At 34.5% G+C, this 21741-nt stretch overlaps 1 protein-coding gene across 4 annotated transcripts in view; it reads right to left on the bottom strand.

Moving 5' to 3' along the window:
* BRD10 (bromodomain containing 10) overlaps positions 1-21741 on the bottom strand; it is a 107478-nt gene that overhangs the window by 46035 nt on the left and 39702 nt on the right. For all 4 annotated transcript variants that reach the window (XM_061132436.1, XM_061132434.1, XM_061132433.1 and 1 more), the window contains one exon: positions 7190-8607. In XM_061132436.1, the coding sequence (XP_060988419.1) occupies positions 7190-8510 (1321 nt within the window). In that variant the 5' untranslated portion in view covers positions 8511-8607. The remainder of the gene's footprint in view (positions 1-7189; positions 8608-21741) is intronic.

The following is a 21741-nucleotide window of genomic DNA, read 5'->3' as shown; positions in this document are numbered from 1 at the left end:
ATTTATTTTATTAACTTACTCCTTCATTTTAATTCTTCTTGTTCTGATGTTCTCTATGTTACCACTCAACTTTGTACATGTATCAATTAATGTAACACCTACTATACAGTGTTACAATTATCTGTTTACATGTTTCTCTTCCTTACTAGATTGGGAATTACTGATAACAAAAATCCCATTATTCATTTTGTATACAAGTTAAGATCCTTAAGTATAAGAATCCTACTCTTCATCAGAAAGGTTCAGGCTGGGGGTAGGAAAAGGGAGGCAGGTAACTGTTTACAATTCTGAGTCCACTTTATAATGAGGAAAACACTGACAAAGAATTTAAATAATTTACACAATTTAACAAAGAGTTTCACAACATGACCTAGGAATGGTAGTAAGGAAACTAACATTTATTGAGCACTTACTATGTGTCAGACACTTAGTAAGGTGATAAATAAATTATCTCAGTTAGTTCTGAAAACAACCTTCCAAGGTAAGCAAAACCTCAATTTTAAAGTGGGATAAATGAAGATCAAAATGTTACTTAATTTACTTAAGTGTTACACTATAATAAGTAATCCCCACAGCCAGGGACTCTTAACTCCAAAGTTCATGCTCTTTCCATTATATAATTCTAACCTCTTAAAAATCATAGTTACCTACTGATTCCTACCATGTGCCAGGCACCATGCAAGGTATCATGCATTTGCTATTCCATTAATTTTTGTGAAACTACAGCAAGGCAAGTATTAGTTCATTTTTCACAGAGAAATAAACAGGCTATAAGCAGATAAATAAATTAACAGAGAACTTATAACTAATATGCACTGAAGCACCTATATGTACTACATATGTCTCACTTCAAAGCTGTGTTCTTTTTATGGTATAATACTGCATTTCTTTAGACTTTCTGCAGGGATGTAATCTGTATTTGACTGGTTTCAGAACATTCCTTTAATTAGGGTTATAAGATTTGCATATTCACTATTACTTAACATCTTTGTCCTCAATGGAACAATATGAATACAAAGTTTCCTGTATTCATCAATAAAAACTAACTGCTACTGTTCATTAACTATTGCTTTTAAAATGGAGAATGGAATACTATAAAACCACATAGCCTTTATTTGGTAATCTGTTTTTGCTCCAGGGCAACCCACTCCAGTATTCTTACCTGGGAAACCAATGGACAGAGAAGCCTTGCAGGCTACACAGTCCATAGTGTCACAGAGCTGGAAATGACTAAAAAACAACAAGCTATATAGAGGGCAAACTTGATCATACCAGAGTTTTATACACCCACTGCCCTAAGTCACCTGGTCTCATAAAATATAACTGTCAGAAATCAATTTAAAACATATAAAAAATTTCAACACAACTCCTGAGCCTAAAACATAGACATGGCAAAAAGTATCAACATGCACCTCAAAATGGAAAAGGAAACCTAAATATGGCCTCCTAAATAATGATATAAGCACAACCTAATGAAGATTTTAAAAATTATGCTTAGATCAGCTCTAGAAGGAAGCCTAACTTAGCAGGGAAAGACAGAATTAAAAATATAGATTTATACTATAACATAGGCATAGAATTGTAGTTGTCGAGAATAAGGAGATACACTTCATCAGAAAAATTAAGGTGACTATCATTCCCAATCCAACTCTTTCCTCAGTCTCTTATTCTTCATTTTTACCTTCACCTGGTATCCCTGCCTGTTAGTCACTCCTTGGCTCCTTGAACTACTCAGATTTCCACTTCAATGCTCCTAGATTCAGCATTCTCATGTTTAAAAACTGTTCAACACATATACTTCTGTCTCAGTACTTTTATTTTAGGGATCCTGATGTGAATGAATACTAAGACCTTGATCACTATACTAAGACACTGATCACTGTTAAAAATAGAAACCCAATGGCATTTGTATTATCAGCAATTCTGGCAAGTGCCTGTTAGACTGAAAAGTCACAGGAAGCCTAAATATGATTTTTACTTACTAAATGTCCGTATCTTGGCTAATATATTCTTTTTTTAAGTTGGCATTTTACTTTTATTTATTTATTCTAAGACTTAGATGAGACTTAAAAGGCCTAGAATAGTGCCTGGTACACAGTAAGCATTATAAGAGTACAGGCTTTTTGGGGGTGGGGGAAGTAGAAGGCATTAAAATAAAAGGCCATGGAATATAATCAATTCTTTCACTCCTGTATCTTAATATCTTGAGTTGGTTCTCTAAGAATTTTCTCCATAAAGACACATATCTATAGTAATATTAGCACAGAATTATACAAATGTTTCAAAAATACGGGCCTGGGCTTATTTGATTATACAATATAATTAAATATTGTAGATTACATTACTTTCTCAATCATTCCCTAAAAGCAGCTCATTACTTTTTTTTTTTAATTGTAAAATTTGTACATTTATTATTAAAATACACTGAAGAGAGCGTTACTATTTGACTTATTGTTATTTTAAAACTATTCATCACTGGCATTTTCTTTTTTTTTTTTTTATTAGTTGGAGGGCAGCTCATTACTTTTTGCACATTTGATTTATTTTATTTCAACCTCATTTCCCGGACTGTATTCCTGATTCAATTATCTAAAACAGCACCACAAACCCAGAAAGATATCATTCCCAATGGCATATTTTCCATCATTCAAACATCTTCTAAACCGTCAACTTTTTCCTTAAGTTCTTCTCTAATTACTCTACTTTTTCTCAGTGACACTTTGCTTATTTATACCTCCAGGTTTTGCTCACTTATTAACTACTTTTCATATACCCAATCCCCCTTATTCTTCAAAGTCCTTCATCCTCTATAAATCATACTATAGAACACACTGATCTATCCTCTCTGACCTTTGATTGTATGGTCTTTACCATATACTTAACAATTATTAAATGAGGTTATTTACTAATTTTGAATCTTAATTTCTTCACCTATAAGAAAACAATAACACTTATCCTGTTTATTTTAATTGGTTTAGATGAACTACACAAAATGATCTGGTTGAAAATAATGACCACGTAAGTAGGGAAAAACCTTCCAAGCCAAACTGGTTGAAATAAATGACTTAAAAATACCACAAGCTTTTTCATAACAGTCAGTGTATGGTGAATCATTTCTGTTTAGTTTTTCAGGTTTTATAAAAAACCCTCTCATTTTAAAATGTATAACTCATTTCAGTCAACTCTATTTGCTCTATACAATCTACAATATTATGTTACTGAAAACAACCAAAATGTCCATTAAGGAGGCTAGTTAAATGAACTACACAATATACGTAACAGAATCCTAGGCACTCATTTAAAATGATGGTACAGAGATCTATTTATTGCACAAGATGTTCATGGTAAACTGTCATGTGGCGAAAAAAGCAGACAGCAAAATGGTATGTGTAGTATAATCCTATTCAAAAATAAAAGTGTTTTGAAAGAATATGAAAATACATGTTAAACAGTAAATCTTAGTTATTAATATATCTTGGAGAATCATATCATGTGTGTTCATTGATTCATTCAATAGATTCCTACACAATGTGTCAGTTACTGTGCTAAGTATTAGGGAGCAAAACCAAAAATAATCCTTTTACTCTCAAGGATGTTATAGAAATGAGGGGAGACAAGCATCAAAATAACCTAGAAATAAATGCAACCATTAAGAATAAATTTTATAAATAAGTATTATGAATGAGAAGTATCTGGTGCTGTAAGTATGCACAACTGGGAAAAATGACAATGTTTTTATTTCTATAATGTTTCTAAGAATAAGGAACAGGTTTAAATAATTGAAAATAAATTCAAAATTTACAAAGCAGAAGGAGGGCTCCCCTGATGGCTCAGTGGTAAACAATCCACCTGCCAGTGGAGGAGACACAGGTTCAATCCCTGGTCTGGGAAGATGCCACATGCTGTGGAGCAACTAAGCCCGTGCACCACAACTATTGAGTCCATGTGCCCTAGAACCTGTGCTCTGTAACTAGAGAAGCCAGTGCAATGAGAAGTCGGTGCACTGCCACTAGAGAGTAGCCCCTGCTTGCTGCAACTAGGGAGAAGCCTGCACAACAATAAAGACCCAGAACAGCCATACATACACAAATTAAAAACAAAGTTATATTTTAAAAAAGCAGAAAGAAAAGTCTAATTCTGAAAATAGACTAAAATGTTTACAGGTCACAAAACTGCCTCAGTGCACTAAAATTGGCAAATCATTTTCACCCAATTTGTCTTTGTGCCTTCTACTAAAAATCATCTGCCATTACAATAAGGTTTTACTGAACTGAAGATTCCACCAAAATTTTAGGCATGTGTAATCAACAGAAAATGGACCAGGTTGACTACATAAATCCAGACCAACCACATTTAGTCCACCCTAAGTAGAGGTTCATAAATCAGCCATGGATGACACAGCTTATCCCAAAGCATATTCTACAGCAAGGGTCCCCAACCCCTGGGCTTCAGGTTGGAACTGGTGCAGGGACTGGTACTGGTTCTTGGCTTGGTAGGAACTGGGCTGTACAGCGAGTGGCAAGTGAGAAAAGCTTCATCTGCCACTCCCCACCCTTCCTTACTATGTGAACCATCACCCTCCCCAGCTACTCCCACCCCCAACCATGGAAAAAGTGTCTTCCCTGGTGCCAAAAAAGCTCGGGGACTGCTGTTCTACAGAATACTATTACATGAAAAAAAAGTTCTATATTCAAGTAAACTTGAAAAATACTAGGTTAAACAAAACTAAACAGTTTTCTTCAAGATTTTCTGGAGTCCTTAATACACCAGCTTAGAATCATATATGTGTAATTCTGAAGTCCAAGTTTCTGAAAACTAAAATTTTAAAAACAGTTTATATTATATCAAAACATGATAAAGTGTTATGAGGTTCTTTATAGTCTTCATCTCATTTAGACTAGCCATACATTTTCCTGTAGAAATTATACGTTTGATTACAGAGGTTGCCCTAAGGTCCACTGGGGATGTTATTGAATAAACATTACATGCATCAGTATACCCTTCTAAAATCTGAAAATTTCTGAAATATCTAGTACAAAGTTTTGTAACCTGCATTGTGGACCTGTATTAATGCAAAATGTGAATCTATAAGAGGAAGAGTTCCCAAACCTATGACCATGAGGCTCACTTTTAAAAAGAGTAAGAAAGGAAACACTGGATTAGGATATGCCCCAAACCAATTATAAAAGGCCCTGATGTCACATATCTAATTAAAAAAAGCTCAGGGCAAAGTCTCAGAAAGACAAGTATACAGAATGATGTAAAACAAATGTTTTGTTGTTCTATCATTTTACGTAATACTGTTATGACAGTAAGAAGTTTAGTGTCCAATGAAGAAAATTAATTGGTCTATGCTTACTCAGTATTAAATTAACAAGGGAGAGGAAAACTGTATTAGCCAGATCCTAGTATTTCTGTCATTGAAAACTGACTTTCTAAAATTTGCTCTGAAGAAAACAAGAGAAAGTGTATAGGTAAGTGCATTATTTTCTTCTACTTTATGCTCAAAGCCGTTTCTTCCCAACAACAGGCTCTGAGAGCACGCAAAAGTACTCACTGAATTTGCTTTTGAGTTTTTTTCATATACTTGTTTAGAACTGAACATGCAACTCCCACAAATTTTATATCTGACCTACACACACTCCGAACTTTCATTTAAAAAATGTAGCAACACTTTGTGTGTTTACATTACAAACTCCTTTTAATTCAATCCTCAGGAGCTAATATTTTTCTTCTGTGATTGATAGTCTGTATAGGAGCTACATCAATATCTATTCTATAAACCATCATAAGTCATAACTACATTTGAACACATGAATAGTAGGTCATAAATGAACACTTAAAAGGTTTTAGGTGACAATTGGTATTAATAAAACAATACTACATACTTTAAAATTGAAAAAAGTTTTTAAATTTAAAAATATCACTTACTATTTTAGAGGCTAACATTTCAAAGAGAATTTGGCAAATCAGTCAAAATAAATTTATATAGCCTAATGGATTGCTTGTAAAATTTAATGGATTTATTGCTGAGAGTTACCTTAAAAAAAACGGTACCTTTTTATCATATAGATCATTGTGGATCACTCTGCAATTTTTAGTTCAACAAATTAAGCCTGTTCTTGATAGTAAATTTTATACTATTTCCTTATCAATTATATATTACATACACATTTTGAAATATTTAATTGTATTTAATGATTTAAACAACTAAGGTATAACAGCAACTATATCAACTAAACAAAATTCACTTCCCTCACTTGTCAACTCATTAAGTTATTGTCAAATCTTAATTATCTCTGTTACTGAGGGAAGGAGTAAAAAACTGAAACCCACAAATGATGATAAACCACAACTCGTTTCAGTAAAACATTCAAGCTTTTCCCAATCAGACAACATTTTCTTAGGGTTAATAAAATAAAGCTTTTATCTCATCTATTCTATTGGTAACCGAGACAGATATTGATTAAATGGCAAACAATAGGAAAAGCAAAAGCACCTGAGTAATTTAAAATGCAGCACAATCACTCACTGAAAATTTTATTCGTAAGATTTTCTTGTTAAAGTTCAAAAAGGCTTGTGACAAATACAGTGAGTACTTAAAATTTGATGTAAGACAAACTTACAAATCCTTAAAACAAATAAGCTTCATAAGTTATTAAGTTGATGTAATTTTCTTCCTTATAGATAACATTTTTTCCTGGATATGAAAATATATACTAAGAGAACTTTTCATGTGGGAAAAAACTAGGACCCAGAAAGATAATCTATCTTGCCTTGGTTTAAGAAGCTAGTTGCTATGAACTTTAGTTCTAGGAATGATAGCTCCTGATATCAGTGCTTTGTCCATTGCATGGAACTGCCCTTAAGCTGGGGAAAAAACACTTCTTAAAAAGAATGGCAAGGATCACTTATGGAGAAACCGGTCCAGAGAATGTTCAAAGATTTTCAACTGAGAATTAAATTCAAATGTATTACATCGGTATTTTGTTGTTGCTAGTATGTAAAACCTCTTCTGCTCTGGGTTTTAACTACGGGGACTAATATAAAACTTGACATTCAAACACACACACACACACACACTCAAAATATATTTCATTTCATCAATCAGAGCCTTCCATGATGCCTAATTGAAAGAACTACTTGAAGTATGCTAAAATGTAATCGTTGCCCATCTGTGTCAGCTTACCAGATTTGTGCTTCTTGTGTTTTGCTTTCTTTTTGATGATCAGTAACTTATTCTGGATCTCAGGTTTATAAGACTTGAATGCAAGGGAATGAAGACTTTCACGCTTTCTCTGTAAGTTTTCATTCAAAATATCTTTCAATTTCTTTTTTTTCTTTTTCTTCTTTTTTGCCCTCATTTTAGTTAGTTTGAGTTTCTTGTGGCTCTGCAGTGACTGTTCTAATAGAATATCCCTTACAACTTTGTGGCAGTTAATGTCTGGATGATCACTGTGGCTTCCATTTACATGTATCTGGCAAGATTTCAGAGCATTTTCTTTTAATGGACTGGGTTCAGGCTTTACTCTGGAAGCTTCACCATATTTTTCCTGATTTTCTATAAACCTTATTTCACCTGGACTGAGAGGCTCTCCAAAGCTAGTAACCTCCCCTGGACTTCCTGGTTTCTCTAAATTTTCTTTACAACAATCAGTTATATTCATTTCACAGGGCCTGCGAATTCTAATTTCACAGTTAGATTTCACTTCCGTTTCAACAGAGATGTCATGATTATCTAAGTTCATTTTAGCAGGGCAGCAGGTTGGATCAAAATTCATTTCCTGCTCTTTTCTGAAGGCAGAGGGCAGGCCTTCTCTACTACACCTATGCTCTCCATTACTTGCACTAACATAGTCACACTTCAATTTCTCCAGTTTAATTCGAGGTACTCTTTGTATTTTAATGGGTGGAATTGGAAATTCTGGGGCCTGAAAAGGTCTTTGTTTGTAAATCCGTACATCTGCACCACAAAACTGTGGAAAATGTACATAAGCATTCTCCAAATAATCATAACCAAGAATAACTTCCCTGCATTCATGAATAGGCTGCCCAAGAACAGCATCTTGAACTTCCTTTTGTGTTTCATACACAAAGTCACAAAGACCCTTAAGTAGCCACACTTTTTGGTAGAAAGGTAGTTCATGAAAAGGTTTTTCTTCCAATGGATTAACTTCTCCAAGAACTTTAAAAAACTGAGGACACAACCCAAGTTTTTCGGCACAGTTGTCAGGATTTTCTGTCTGCCCTACAGCCGTGTACCACTGCTGCACTTTCTGCCTCAGTGCTGCTTCCCAGGTCCTATAAGGCAAAGTAGGTCTTCGATGTAAGGTAGGTCTGCGATGGGGAGGACTTAATAGAGAAGTCATTATTTTAGATAGAAAAGCATTACATTGAGGCATCAGAAGACAACGTTCCAGTTCGTAAAAGACTATTTCTGGCAAATTTAAAATTTGCTGGGCTAAACAAAGGAAATGCCCAATGGCCGGAATTTCCCACATGGTCTCCATGCAAGCTGGAGCTGCTTGAGCTAGAAGTTTCCTTTCCCATTCTTCTATTTCCTTTTGACTAGCTTCTTCTGCTTCTTTCCTTTCCTGCTCCCGAAGCCTAAAAAAGTTTAACAAATTACATTATTACTATTTAAAATAAAGGATACCATAAAATACTGAATTTTAAGTATGTCATATTTATCTTCAGATGACAAGGCTTTCCAGTTTAGATGTACTGCTATTTTTTCTTTTTTTTTTTTTTTTCAGATGAAGAAATACACACACAACTTGATACTGAGGTTTTATGGATGGAGGATTATCACTGACCTTGCCACTCGAAGTAAAATTCAAATCACAATGTCCATCAACTTCAAAATCAATGGAAAAAAATTTTAACTGTTTACTAAACAAAAGCACAGTTTAATGTTTTCTAGAAGAAATATGACATCACGTAAGAGTTATAAAGATGTTTACATCCTTTAATCCCGTAATTCCATTCCTAAAAAGTTATATGAGGAAGATAATTCAATAGAAGCAAAAGTTACATGTCTGTCAGTGTTAACTGGAGTTCTATATAAGAAAAAAAAACTATAAAGAAGTTGTATTACATAGCTGGGAAATAAGCTGGCTATGTTATATAGCCTTTAAAATTATGAATATCATCTATAAACAAAAAAAAAATCAGAACACAGCATAGTACTTAACAAACAATATCAATAATAAATATATGCACATACTAAATAAGGAAATGACAATATTCCAAACATAAATGACTCCTAGGTCAATGAGATTATGAGTGTTTTTTTCCCCTTTAAAATTTCCTCATGTTGATTAAATTAAAATTTCCTCAGCCATTAAAAAGAATTCATTTGAATCAGTTCTAATGAGATGGATGAAACTGGAGCCCATTATACAGAGTGAAGTAAGCCAGAAAGATAAAGACCAATACAGTATACTAACGCATATATATGGAATTTAGAAAGATGGTAACGATAACCCTATATGCAAAACAGAAAAAGAGACACAGATGTACAGAACAGACTTTTGGACTCTGTGGGAGAAGGCGAGGGTGGGATGTTTAGAGAGAACAGCATAGAAACATGTATATTATCAAGGGTGAAACAGATCACCAGCCCAGGTTGGATGCATGAGACAAGTGCTCGGGGCTGGTGCACTGGGAAGACCCAGAGGGATCAGGTGGAGAGGGAGGTGGGAGGGGGGATCGGGATGGGGAATACATGTAAATCCATGGCTGATTCATGTCAATGTATGGCAAAAACCAATACAATATTGTAAAGTAATTAGCCTCCAACTAATAAAAATAAATGGAAAAAAAAAAAAAGATAGTAGAGAGAGCTCCCATGGTGATGAAAACGTTTTGAAACTAGATAGAAGCAATGGTTGCAAAACATTTGAATGCCAATGAAGGTTACTTTAAGGTGACTATTGGTTTCTACTTTTTTTTTTTTAGTGTCAGTTGCCTTTCAGTTCAGAGAGGTTTTCTCCTCCAATAAAAAATACATTTAAAAATAAAAATAAAATAAAATAAAATTTCCTCATGTTGAAACTGTAAAAACAAACAAAAATTTTTCTTTATGGGCACTGCTTTAAATTTTCTTAAATAAAAAATTAAATTAGATAAAAAGATAGAAGTCTTGTGATTTTTGCATTAGGCAATGTGTTTTTAGATATGGCACCAAAAGCACAGTGACAAAAGGAAAAATGATGAAGTGGGTATCATCAAAACTAAAGCTTTTTGTGCTTTTAAAGGACATCATCAAGTGAAAAGACAACGACAGAATTTGAAATTTTTTTCAAAATCATATATCTAGTAAGAGATCTGTATCTAGAAAATGAAAGAACACATATAATAATAAAAAAGGATAAAATAGCCCAACTAAAAATGGACAAAGGATAATTTCTCCAACGAAGACATACAAATGAATAATAAGCAAATAAAAAGATGCTCAACATCATTATCCATTCAAGAAATGTAAATCAAAAACCAAAAGAGGATACCAATTCATGTCTACTAAGATGATCATTCTAAGAGAGATAATAACAATTATTGGTGAGAAATGTGGAGAAACTGGAAACTTCATACACTGTAAAGGGTACAGAAGGCAGTCTGACAGTTCCTTAGAAAGTTAAATATGTGACCCAGGAATCCTTCTCCTTGGTACATGTCCAAGAGAAATGAAAATATCAAAAACCTGTACATGAATGATCATAGTAGAATTACTCAAAATGGTCAAAGAGTAGAAACATCAAATGTCCATCAACTGTCCAATGGATAAATAAGAAGTGGCATATCCATACAATGGAATATTATTTGGCAATAAAAAATATACAGTGCTGATACATGTTACAATATGGATGAACTCTAAAACAAAATACTATGTAAAAGAAGTCACCCACAAAATATCACATATTGTATAATTCCACTTATATAAAATGTCCAGAAATGTATGAGACGGAAAGTAGATTAGAGGTTTCCTAGGGCTGAAAAGGTATGGGAAATGGGAAGCATCTTAATAGTCTTTCTGTCTTGGGTGATGAAATGTTCTAAAACTGATTGCAGTGAGGGATGTACAACTCTGTGAATATACAAAAAACAAAAGGATTTCATATTTAAATAGGTGAATTCTATAGTGTATGATACAATAAATCTGTATTTTAAAAAAATGAAGCATATAAGGTTTTAGTAGAGACATTAGAATATGACAACAAAGGGCAGAAAATGTAATAAATTCTCTTATTCCTGAATTTTCAATAGTGAACTCTTCCTCTAGAACAGACATATAAAGATGTGACTAATTCATGAACTCTAAATGAAAATTGAGGTATAATGTCTGACATTGGCTATTTTTCTGTACTATCATATTATAATCTGTTAAAACACAGCAAGAACACTATTTTAGCAGTATTGGGACTTTTCATTTTATCAAAAAAGCCTACTTTTATATTTCTGCTGAGAGGTCACACTATAACTACCTTGCTATTACTGATAAAACAAATTATCTGATCAAGTAGTCTGGTTCATTAAAGAAGTTAACAGAGAAACATAAAATGTTGGTGTTTAAGTATATTAATTACATCTATATATCCAAACAGAGATTTTAACAAAAAATTTTTTTTTTCATAAGTGCTTATGGTTTTGAGGAGTTTCAGTTTTTTATTGAATGGGGGTGGTGGTGGGATGGTAGAATTTGGCTTCCCTCGTACGAAGCTGAGATTCCAAAAGTTCACAGAATTAGCAGAAAGGTGTACTAGCAATAACAGTCCCTTCTTCTGGCCCCAGCTAAAGGCCTGAAAGGAAAACTGTCTTCACAATAGGACTGGTGGACGGAAAAAAACAAATTCTCTTCTAAGAATTTATAACTGTAAGCTGACTAATGTGGATTTATTGCCCACATTCACATTTCCTGGGTGCTCAAAAAAGTTTAACGTAGTCTCATGTCAAAATGTAGTCCCATGACTTGAACAGAAAAAAATCAAATCGTTAATCCACTTTTTAACTGGATCTTAAGGAACCCCCACACAGATACAGTGACAAGGAATGAGTTAAAAAAAAAACAAAACGAAACACCCAAAACATAAAAGGAAAGAAGTTATTGTGAGGCTCAGGAAAAAAAAGTATGACTTCTAAAAAAAACCATAGATATGGGAAATTTAGGAGGTGGAAAATAGGTTTGGTGAAAAGAAACTGAAAACATGGGTAAAGAGGAGATTATTTTAAAATGACAAGGTAGTACGAAAAAGAACTGAGGAAAATGAGTAAATATGGAAACTAAGAACTTAAAAGATTTACAGTTAATTCAACAGAAATCATGGAAGCTAGAAGGCAATGGAATATCTTTACTGTACTTAAAAAATAACTATCAATGTAAATTTCCATTCAGAGCAAAAGTATCTTTCAAAAATTAAGACAAAAATAAAGATATTTTCAAACAAAAAACCCTGACAAAATACATAAAACAATGGTTTGTAAGAATTTAAGTATCAAGCAAAGGACAGTGATCTCAGAGAGATGCGAAACAGAAGGTGAGACCAAAAACTACTGCAGTTTGTTGCTTTCAGATAATTTTCAGGCCATGATGCAGGAAGGGAAACCCAGATAAGAGTCTAGCAGACTCCACAAGATGAGAAGCCAAGAGTCCAGAGACACCAAGGCAGTCAGAGTCTACAAGAGGGAAAACTCAAGAGCAAAGAGCTGCATAAACTGAGAACAGCAAAATTTTAGAGTCCTCCTCAACTTCAGAGCAATGACTAGTGTATGCATGCAAGGAAATAACCCAAAACTAGCACGCAAGGAAATAACCCAAAACTAGCTGAGGGGAAAATAACCAAAAGATTAGAAAATAAAGTGTTTATTCCCATAAGCCACACTGGAAAAATTCAAAATTCAAAGGATGTTAGACAGCATCCTTTGCACAGTCTTGCACAGGTAGTAGAGAACAATTAGCCCTAGACTGAGCATTGCTTTGGACTCAAGTAACAAATCATAAAAGATCCAAAATGACCAAACTGTTTCAAAATAATTACCTGCATTTCAGGAAAAAAAGCTCTAGAAGACCTATAGAAATATAAAAATATCTGGCACCCTCCAAGATAAAACTCACAAAGTTTGGCATCCAAACCAAAAGTACTAGGCATACAACAAAGTAGAAACACATGATCCATAATGAGATAAATGATCAATCAATCAAAATAGACCCATAAATGAAACAAATGATAAGACTAGCAAATAAGGTCATTAAAGTAGTAACTGAAACTGTAATCCATACAGTCAAAAAGTTAAGTAGAGACATGAAAAATTAAATAGTGACATGGAAGATATAAAACAAGTTAAACTTTTAGAGATGAAAACTACAATGTCTGAGATGAAAATATACTGAATGGGACTAATGGCAAATTAGACATAGCAGAAGAAAAGATTAGTGAACTTGAAGACAGTAATAGAAACTATCCAAATTTAAAGATACAGAGAAAATACTTCTACAGTATGTACTTCAGGAAAAAGATGACTATAGAAGTTCTAAGATGAAAGAAGGACTGAAGAACAAATCAACTGTGAACCATGTGGGTAAATAAACATTATTACAAAAAACAGTAAGAATAATGTCTAGTCTGGGGTAAAAAATGAGATAGAGCTGAATTTTAATCAGTAATACATAAGACAAATGAGGCAGAAAAGATCCATATTAACAGAAAGAGAGCATGTAACTTGCAAACAAGTGGAAATACTTATAAAGTGAAATAAATCTTGACTTCCACAGATGGATGTCAACAGATAATGCCAAGCTGAAAAATCAAGAACTATTAATAGCAACATAAGCATATATTAATAAATATGGAAATAATTACTAGAAAAATTACCTAAAAAGTTAAAGGTAGATGTTTCGGAGTCATGAATTTGAAGATGAGCTGAAGTAAGTGTTGCTGTCGTTCATAAAAAGCCTCAGTAGTACTATGTGATTTTTAAACTATACAGGCAATGAAATAAAAAAAAAATTTCATAAATCAACTTTTTAAAAGCTAAAGAATATTAGCCAGGAGCTATAAAAGAGCCAAAACGAGAAAGATTTATAGATACTGTATTTCTTACCATGTTAGATTTATGTATATTTTGTATCTTAACATGAAATTGAGTTTCTCTACACTTAATATATACTGAGAAGGGTAATCATTTATTCAATGTTCTGTTAACTAAAGAAAAGGTTTTCAATTTATTTCTCATGAAATCTAACTCAAGAGTTTAAAGGTTTGGTATAGGAAATTGTATCTGTTTGAATATCAACCATCAAAAAGTGCATTTCATATACTTGGCACTGAAACTGATTTTGGTCAACCATGTCACAATCAATTATGCTCTGTTTCTGTACAGGTGAAAGAATAAAAACTAGTGCTCAGGGAAGAAAATGAAACGAGGAGTTGGAGCAGACCAAAACACTTTTACGGACTTGTTTTTGCCTAAAACAGTGTTAGCAACCTTTGGCCAATAAAGGCTAGAGATACGGCAATTTCAGACACTATTCAACTTACATATGGGGACATTAAGGACATAGAAGGACAATGAGATAATTTCCTTAGGCTTACATAGTGTATTAGTGTAAGAATCAGCAATATAAACAGTCTGCCATTGATAGGTTAAAGTCAGCACCAACTGGCTTACTCTGGGAAGAAGAAAATTTAGGCAATAATTCATGCATTCTGCAGGATCAGGTACCTGGAAAGGTCGTGACATAGTTGTGTTATGATGCAGCCAAATATGGACATTGCCTGAAGTTATTCAAGGGCTGCTACTCATGCTCATGTTCCCTATAAACTAAACCTTTTAGGAAACAATGATGGATTCTAAATTCAAACCATCAGTACTGAAGAGGCAGGAGGAAGAGAAAGTCTGGTCTGGTACAGGCCAGCGTAATGTGGAATAATCCTTTAGAATCAGACTTGTGAGTCTCCATCCTGTCCTCAGCAGTGTGGTACAAATGGAATGGGAGCTTGCCAAAGACCTCTAGAGTCAATATCTATAATCTGCCAATGAAAAAAAAATTAAACCCTTAAAATATATGTAAAACATTAAAAAAAAACACTATATTAAAAAATGCTGAAGCAAACCACAGTGTGCTCACAAGGACAGATTTAAAAAAACAGCTTTCAAAGTTATTCTCAATTTAAAAAATTGTTCTGAGGTGTTCTACTAAAATCAGATACAGTGCTATATGTTTCTAAAATGTTAGCTCAAAAAATTAAGCCTTCAGTATTTGGGTGATGCCTGAGGATACTTATAAAAGCCACATTCACTAATGGGCAAAAGGAAAGTTAAGAGAGTAGATCCTAACAGTTCTCATCACAAGGAGAAGTTTCATCTTTTGACTACATCCATATGAGACGATTGATATAATTAAACCTACTGTGGTAATCATTTATGTAAATCAAACCATCATGCTGTATATCTTAAACTTATACAGTGATATATATCAATCATTTCTCAATAAAACTGTTAGTAAAGGTAAACACTACAAAATAAACAAAATTTTTTTTTTCCTGGACAAGTTCTTGATTGTTCCTTACTGGCTTAGAGAATATTGATCTGTTACTATGTAAAATACTAATAGAAGCTGTGCCTAAGGTTATTTTGGTCATATATAACTTGGCAGGAACATCATTCATGAGTAAATAGCTTTACATAAAAGTTATTATATGTTTTAAAGTATCCTAATTTTAGTAGTTTCATAAATTTTACCTAATGCCTATCATGTATAAGAATACAAAGAGGTGAAAGTATGGGCCACACACTTTACAATCTAGTAAGAAACATATACAGGAGCTGCAATGCAAACCATTATAACACAATGTTTAAGCTGGTTGAATGAAAAAGGAAAGCAAGAGAGTCATTTACATTTTCAATATAAAATATTATATTTTAGGAAAAGCAATCATTGATATTGTTTAGTCAAGCTTTTTACTTAGCTACAAACAAGAATCTCTTCCAGCTAAGTAGAAAAGGAATTAAGCTCTGTTAAGGGTTTGTCGTTGTTACGAACCAAACTTAACAGATATGAACCACAACTACACTTTGACAACTTCTCCAGGAAAAATTAGACTGCCACTATTATTTGGCACTTCTGATACTAGGAACCTAGAACAACTAGAAGCTACCACCACCACCTTTGTCAAAAGATAAACTTCCCTGCCTAAGACTGCCACCTCATGTTGGTCCCAAGCAATTTCAAGTGAGAAGAGTATGACTGGTCATGGACCTTTTTACCTTAAGTTGTGAGGGGGTATGAGAATACAGATTTCCTGGCAACTGCTTTGCGAAGTCAGGAAGGCAGGAGGAGAAGGGGATGACACAGGATAAGATGGCTGGATGACACCACCAACTCGATGGACATGAGTTTGAGCAAGCTCTGGGAGTTGGTGACAAACAGGGAAGCCTGGTGTGCTGCAGTCCATAGGGTCGCAGAGTCAGACACGACCGAGCGACTGAACTGAGCTGAACTGCTTTGTGATGTTAGGGCTTATATCATGGGAAATTACCAAAATGTAGGGCAACTGTTCAAAAATGCAGGGTGGTCACAAATGACAAATGTTTACTTCATTAAGTCATTGTTACTTTAGGTTATTAAGAATTTGAAAATAAATCAAATGTAAGTCATAATTTCTAAATCACAAAAATGTGGAAAACATTTTTACTTTTAACTTCAGCAATTTCCAGAACAATAAAATACCAATAAGTTTATACAACTTAAAAACATGCACACTACTTCTGGCAATCCAAACCGTTTTGCAAAGAAAAGAACGGTGCAGTGGTCCAATATTTTTAACATGGCTATTTGATTGAAACTGCTACCTAATATTGTCATATTTTGGATTAACTGAAATTTACTTGAGGAAAGCTAGCTTTCAATTTTAACAATTTTATTTTTTAAAAACAGTTATCTAAAATGTATTACATACATTCTGGCTTAATAAACAAGGAACACAAAATATAGTTTAACCTTTCCTTAATGATTCAACGTCACCATTATTAACAAAATGCAGTGGTCATGAGTAGCTTAAAGACTATACCAGCAACTACACATTCATCAGCCCTTCATTCCATTTTCTTAGAACTTTGACTTAATAGTGCTCCTGTCTTCTAAATCAATAGTGCCTCTCTACTCTAATCAGCTCCAAGACTGGCTGCTACCCTAACAGCATTTACCTGGAAAAGGCCAGACTACCAACCCCTCACTCAGTTCAGTTCAGTCAGTCAGTCATGTCCAACTCTTTGCGACCCCATGTACTGCAGCACACCAGCCTTTCCTGTCCATCACCAACCCTTACTCAATGTTTATTTCTCTCTGTTAAATATGTATCATCTGCCATCTCCTTTGCATTGTTTCCAATGAGTCTAGGTAAATAAAGATAATAGTATAGGAATGTCAGGATTTTTGTAATCTGATCTAAGAAACCATGGTTTTTATGGCCTATACTGTACAAGCAAGGGAAACGACCTACTGTATAAAAACCAAATACAGAGTAAGAACTCCCTTCCTTTAACTGAAATAGATCACAAATCAGAGACCTAACTGTTGGACTTAAAAGATTTTTAAAAATAGTTTACTTTTAGGTCTGTGTCTGCCCAGATGATCACCTAAAAATGATTAGATACCTGTCAGTTAACTGAAGTATTGCCACATTACCATAATATGGACTAGAATTATTCAGCTTGCTGCCAACTTGAATTTCCACTGTATCGAATAAAAAGTTGTTTAAAGCTAATGAACAGGAGGAGAACATTATTTTCCCACTTCTTATACCAGAAGTTTTAATCAAAAAACAACAAAGAGAAAGTTATACTCAGGTTATAAGCACAACTACAGTAACCATATGATCTCTGCAACCTTCCCTGTCTTTCAATCTGACCTTTCTTTATGATGTTTTCAAAGTCCCTTTCAGACCAAATTTTTCAGTAGCCATATTCTCAGCTAGTCTCTGACTAACTCTCGACAGGATAATTAGACTGACAGAATTGACAGACTGATAAAATCATGATAGCTGGTAGAATAATTGTACATAGGGAGAGAGGCTTTGTTTAGCACTCCCATGTACCACATTACATGCTGCTGATTAAATGTCATATTTTCCTTCTTGAAGACATATCATATTTTCCTTCCTTTTTTTCCCGCCAAAAAATCTTGGGAAAGGCCCAAAAGACGTTAAAAAAACAAAAACAAAAACAAAAAAACCTGCTTATCCCACTAGTTAGGTTGCACTTTATAAATTTTAATACTTACTGCATTTTCAATTATAAAAGAAAATCATGCTTATGTTAGAAAACTTAGAAAACAAAGGTTAAAATAAAAGGTGTAACTATTTCTGATACATTTCACATGTTTTTATGTAAACTCTAAATTTAGATGCACATAAAGCTAACAATCTCTTGGCACATAAGAGAGAAAAGGGAGGCTAGCGTGGCAAGGATAGCAAGAATGTGGGGTAAGGGGTGTAAAATGGGGTTAGAGAGAGAGGATGAGGTCAAAAGCTGAAAGCAGGGTCTTATAAACTATATTATGCCATTAAAGTTCTTGTGTGTACCTGGCTTTGTTTTGAGGAGGTAAAAAGTAATGGGAACAGGGAAGTGGCATGATCAAATCTGCACTGGGAAAAGTTCATTCTACTTTTTAGACACGAATCTGAGCAAATTCTGGAGACAGTGAAGGACAGGGAAGCCAGGCATGCTGCAGTCTATGGGGTCACAAAGAGTTGGATATGACTTACCTACTGAACAACAACAAAATTCTACCTTTAAGGTGAAAAGCAGAATAGAATGAGGGTAAGTATGGACACAGTTTCACTAACAGAGAAGATTATAGTCATCTAGGTGAGAGATTAAAGAACTAGATGGAGACAGAGAAGATAGAGGGAAGCAGATTAAAGAGAGATTTAGGAAATAAAACATCAATATTTGGGAGTGAATTTTGATTTGTGTAGAAGGGAAAGGAAGATATCCTGTATGAATCTCAGATTTCTAATTTAAAAAATCTAACAGATGGTGGTGCCATTCACAAAGATAGGGAGCACCACAGTGAGATCAAGTTTTAGGAGTAAGCATTAGGCTTTCATAATTAATTTTTGATGTAATAATTTTGAAGAAGAGATCTATGGCAAATATCTTTTGTTTGCCTCCAGATCTACTCTCTACTCTATAGTTTTATCTGTATCAGTAGGCAACCTCATCCACTAGCTTCCCTTAGGTTTAGTCAAGAGAGTCTTGGCAAGATAGGAAAGTAGGGTAAAGTATTTATTCCCTTGGCCGCCTCTTTGTGAAGTTTTTGGTATTTGCCTAACACGCATGTGCTATACAAACAATAACAGGGAAATAACTTGAGATGATGACTAGCTCTGTTTAATGTCCTGTTAAATTTTCATGAATAATGTAAGCATAACTGTTAAGAATGTGTGTATTAAGTTCATGTAAGCGGAATAAAACTTATATTTATAAAAGAACTTAAAAGTTTTGTGGGGGGAGCTGTGTCCTTCAACAAGAAAGTATCAACTCAATAGTCTCTTCTCTGTACTCCTCTCTGGGGTACCAGTAACTAACCCCCTTGTTTCCTAACAGCCTTATGTCTTTTGTTTGTTTTTAAGACACATTTATTCAGAGTCATGAACGGACTATTACATTTAGCAATCAACAGCATGGGTGCAAAAAAAAAAGTACATTAAAATACTTTGTTGTAATGCTTTCCACAGAACAGAAATTAAAATTACCTGTTATACAATTAATCACAAGTACAGTCCTCGAGTTATATTGTCTAAAACATGTCTTCTTTGCAGCAGCTAGGCCCTGCTAACACTGTGCTTGGCTGAGTTCACAAATCTGTTGTAAGCTGTAGTTTTCCTGTCACTTCTCTGGCTCTCCTCTCCTGCTAAGTTTTGTCTCCTGCTAGTAATTAAAACATTCCATCACTGCCATAGCTACTGCTACTACTGAACCACCAGAGTGACCTTGGTTTCATGGTTTGTTGAAGTATTGGCCTCTACTGCCATAGGGGACAGAATTTCTGCCTCCTAAGTTTCCACCTTTCGTGGGTCCAAAATTTGAAGACTGATTGCTGTAACCGCCAAAATCACTGTAGCTTCCACCATCTCCAAAATTGCTTCCGTCATTACCAAATCCATTATAGCCATTCTCACAGCCATGATATCTACCACCACAGCTGCCACCAAAGTCACCTCAACCACTAAAGTTTCCTCCACCACCAAAGTTGTTGTTCCCACCAAAACCATCTCCATGACCACCACCGAAGTTTCCAGAACCACTTGGACCTCTTTGGTGGATGAAGCACTAGCTATCTCTTACTTAGTTAGAGCTTTTCTTACTTCACAGTTGTGGCCATTCACAGTGTGGTATTTCTGAATGACAATCTTGCCTATGGAGTTATGGTCATCAAAGGTTACAAAAGCAAAGCCTCTCTTTTGCCACTGCCTCAGCCAGTCATGATTTCAATCACTTCAATTTTCCCATACTGTTCAAAATAATCTCTCAGGTAATATTCTTCAGTGTTGTTAAGGTCATCAACAAAAACTTTTTTTTACAGTTAAGAGGGCACCAAGTATTTGAGAATCTTCTCTTGAGATGGCCCTCTTTGCTTCCACAACTCTTCCATCCACCTTGTGTGACCTCACACTCATGACTGCATCCACCTCCTTCACAGGCACATGTGATACACCTGAAGCCTCTGGAGCGCCTGATGTTTGGATCCCTCATTACCACACAGTCCGAGAGCGTTTTCTATTGCTCAAAATGGCTTCTCAGACCCTCAGTGGTTGTTTCAAAGCTCAGTCCTCCGATGAAGAGCTGCCACAGCTGTTTTGGGCTCTTTGGGAGATTCTGACTTAGACATGACAGCAGTGGAGTGGGGAGACGTCGATGATGCTTATTGACAGCATCCATGGGCAGAAAGGAGTAACGTAACGAATGTATCTCAGCTTCATGTCTTAATGTTCAGCTATATTCCAACTTCTTTGGAAATAAACCCTCTTGAATTATCCCATTTTGAATGTGCCACCTATTTCCTGAGAGATGAGATACACTGATACCATCACCAATAGATTTTACATCCAAAGACTAAATTAAGTATGCAATTAGGCTTCAAACTTAGAGAAGTTTGGGCAAGAGACATATAAGTCTTCTATATATAGGTGGTATGGGAATGAATGAAATAACTTATGAAGAAAGTGTAACATGAGAAAGGAGAGAATCTTAGAAAAAAACTAGAGCTGTGGCAACAGTTCGGCAGTTAAGAACCAGAAAGAACTAAAATATTGAACAATGATGGCACTTAAGACCGAGGGGGAGTGTCTAGAGTTAAAAAGTTTAAATATTCATGTGTTCTTGGGAAGGAAAATAGGTATATTAAATTTACTCTTTAAATATACATAATAAGCACTTTATTATCATAACTAATTAAATGCTTTATATAAAACCAATATGATGGTAACTACTTTATCAATATAACTTCCCTACAACAACTTCAAGAACATATTACTGTAGTTATTAGTGTAGCAACACTCTTTAAAGCACTAAAGAACTTGCCATGACCATAAGATTAAAGGCAGAATGAATATAGAATTGAATGAAAAAGAGTGAAGTACCTAGAAGGTGAAAGACCAAACAAAGCTGGGTGCATCATGCTCCCCGACTTCAAGTGATGTTACAAAGCTATAGTAATCCAGACAGTTGGTTACTGGCACA

The sequence above is a fragment of the Dama dama genome, chromosome 29 (genome assembly GCF_033118175.1).
Source record: "Dama dama isolate Ldn47 chromosome 29, ASM3311817v1, whole genome shotgun sequence".
Lineage (NCBI taxonomy): Eukaryota > Metazoa > Chordata > Mammalia > Artiodactyla > Cervidae > Dama > Dama dama.
The sequence above is the reverse complement of the archived record's forward strand: the minus strand, read 5'-3'. Positions and strand labels throughout refer to the sequence as shown.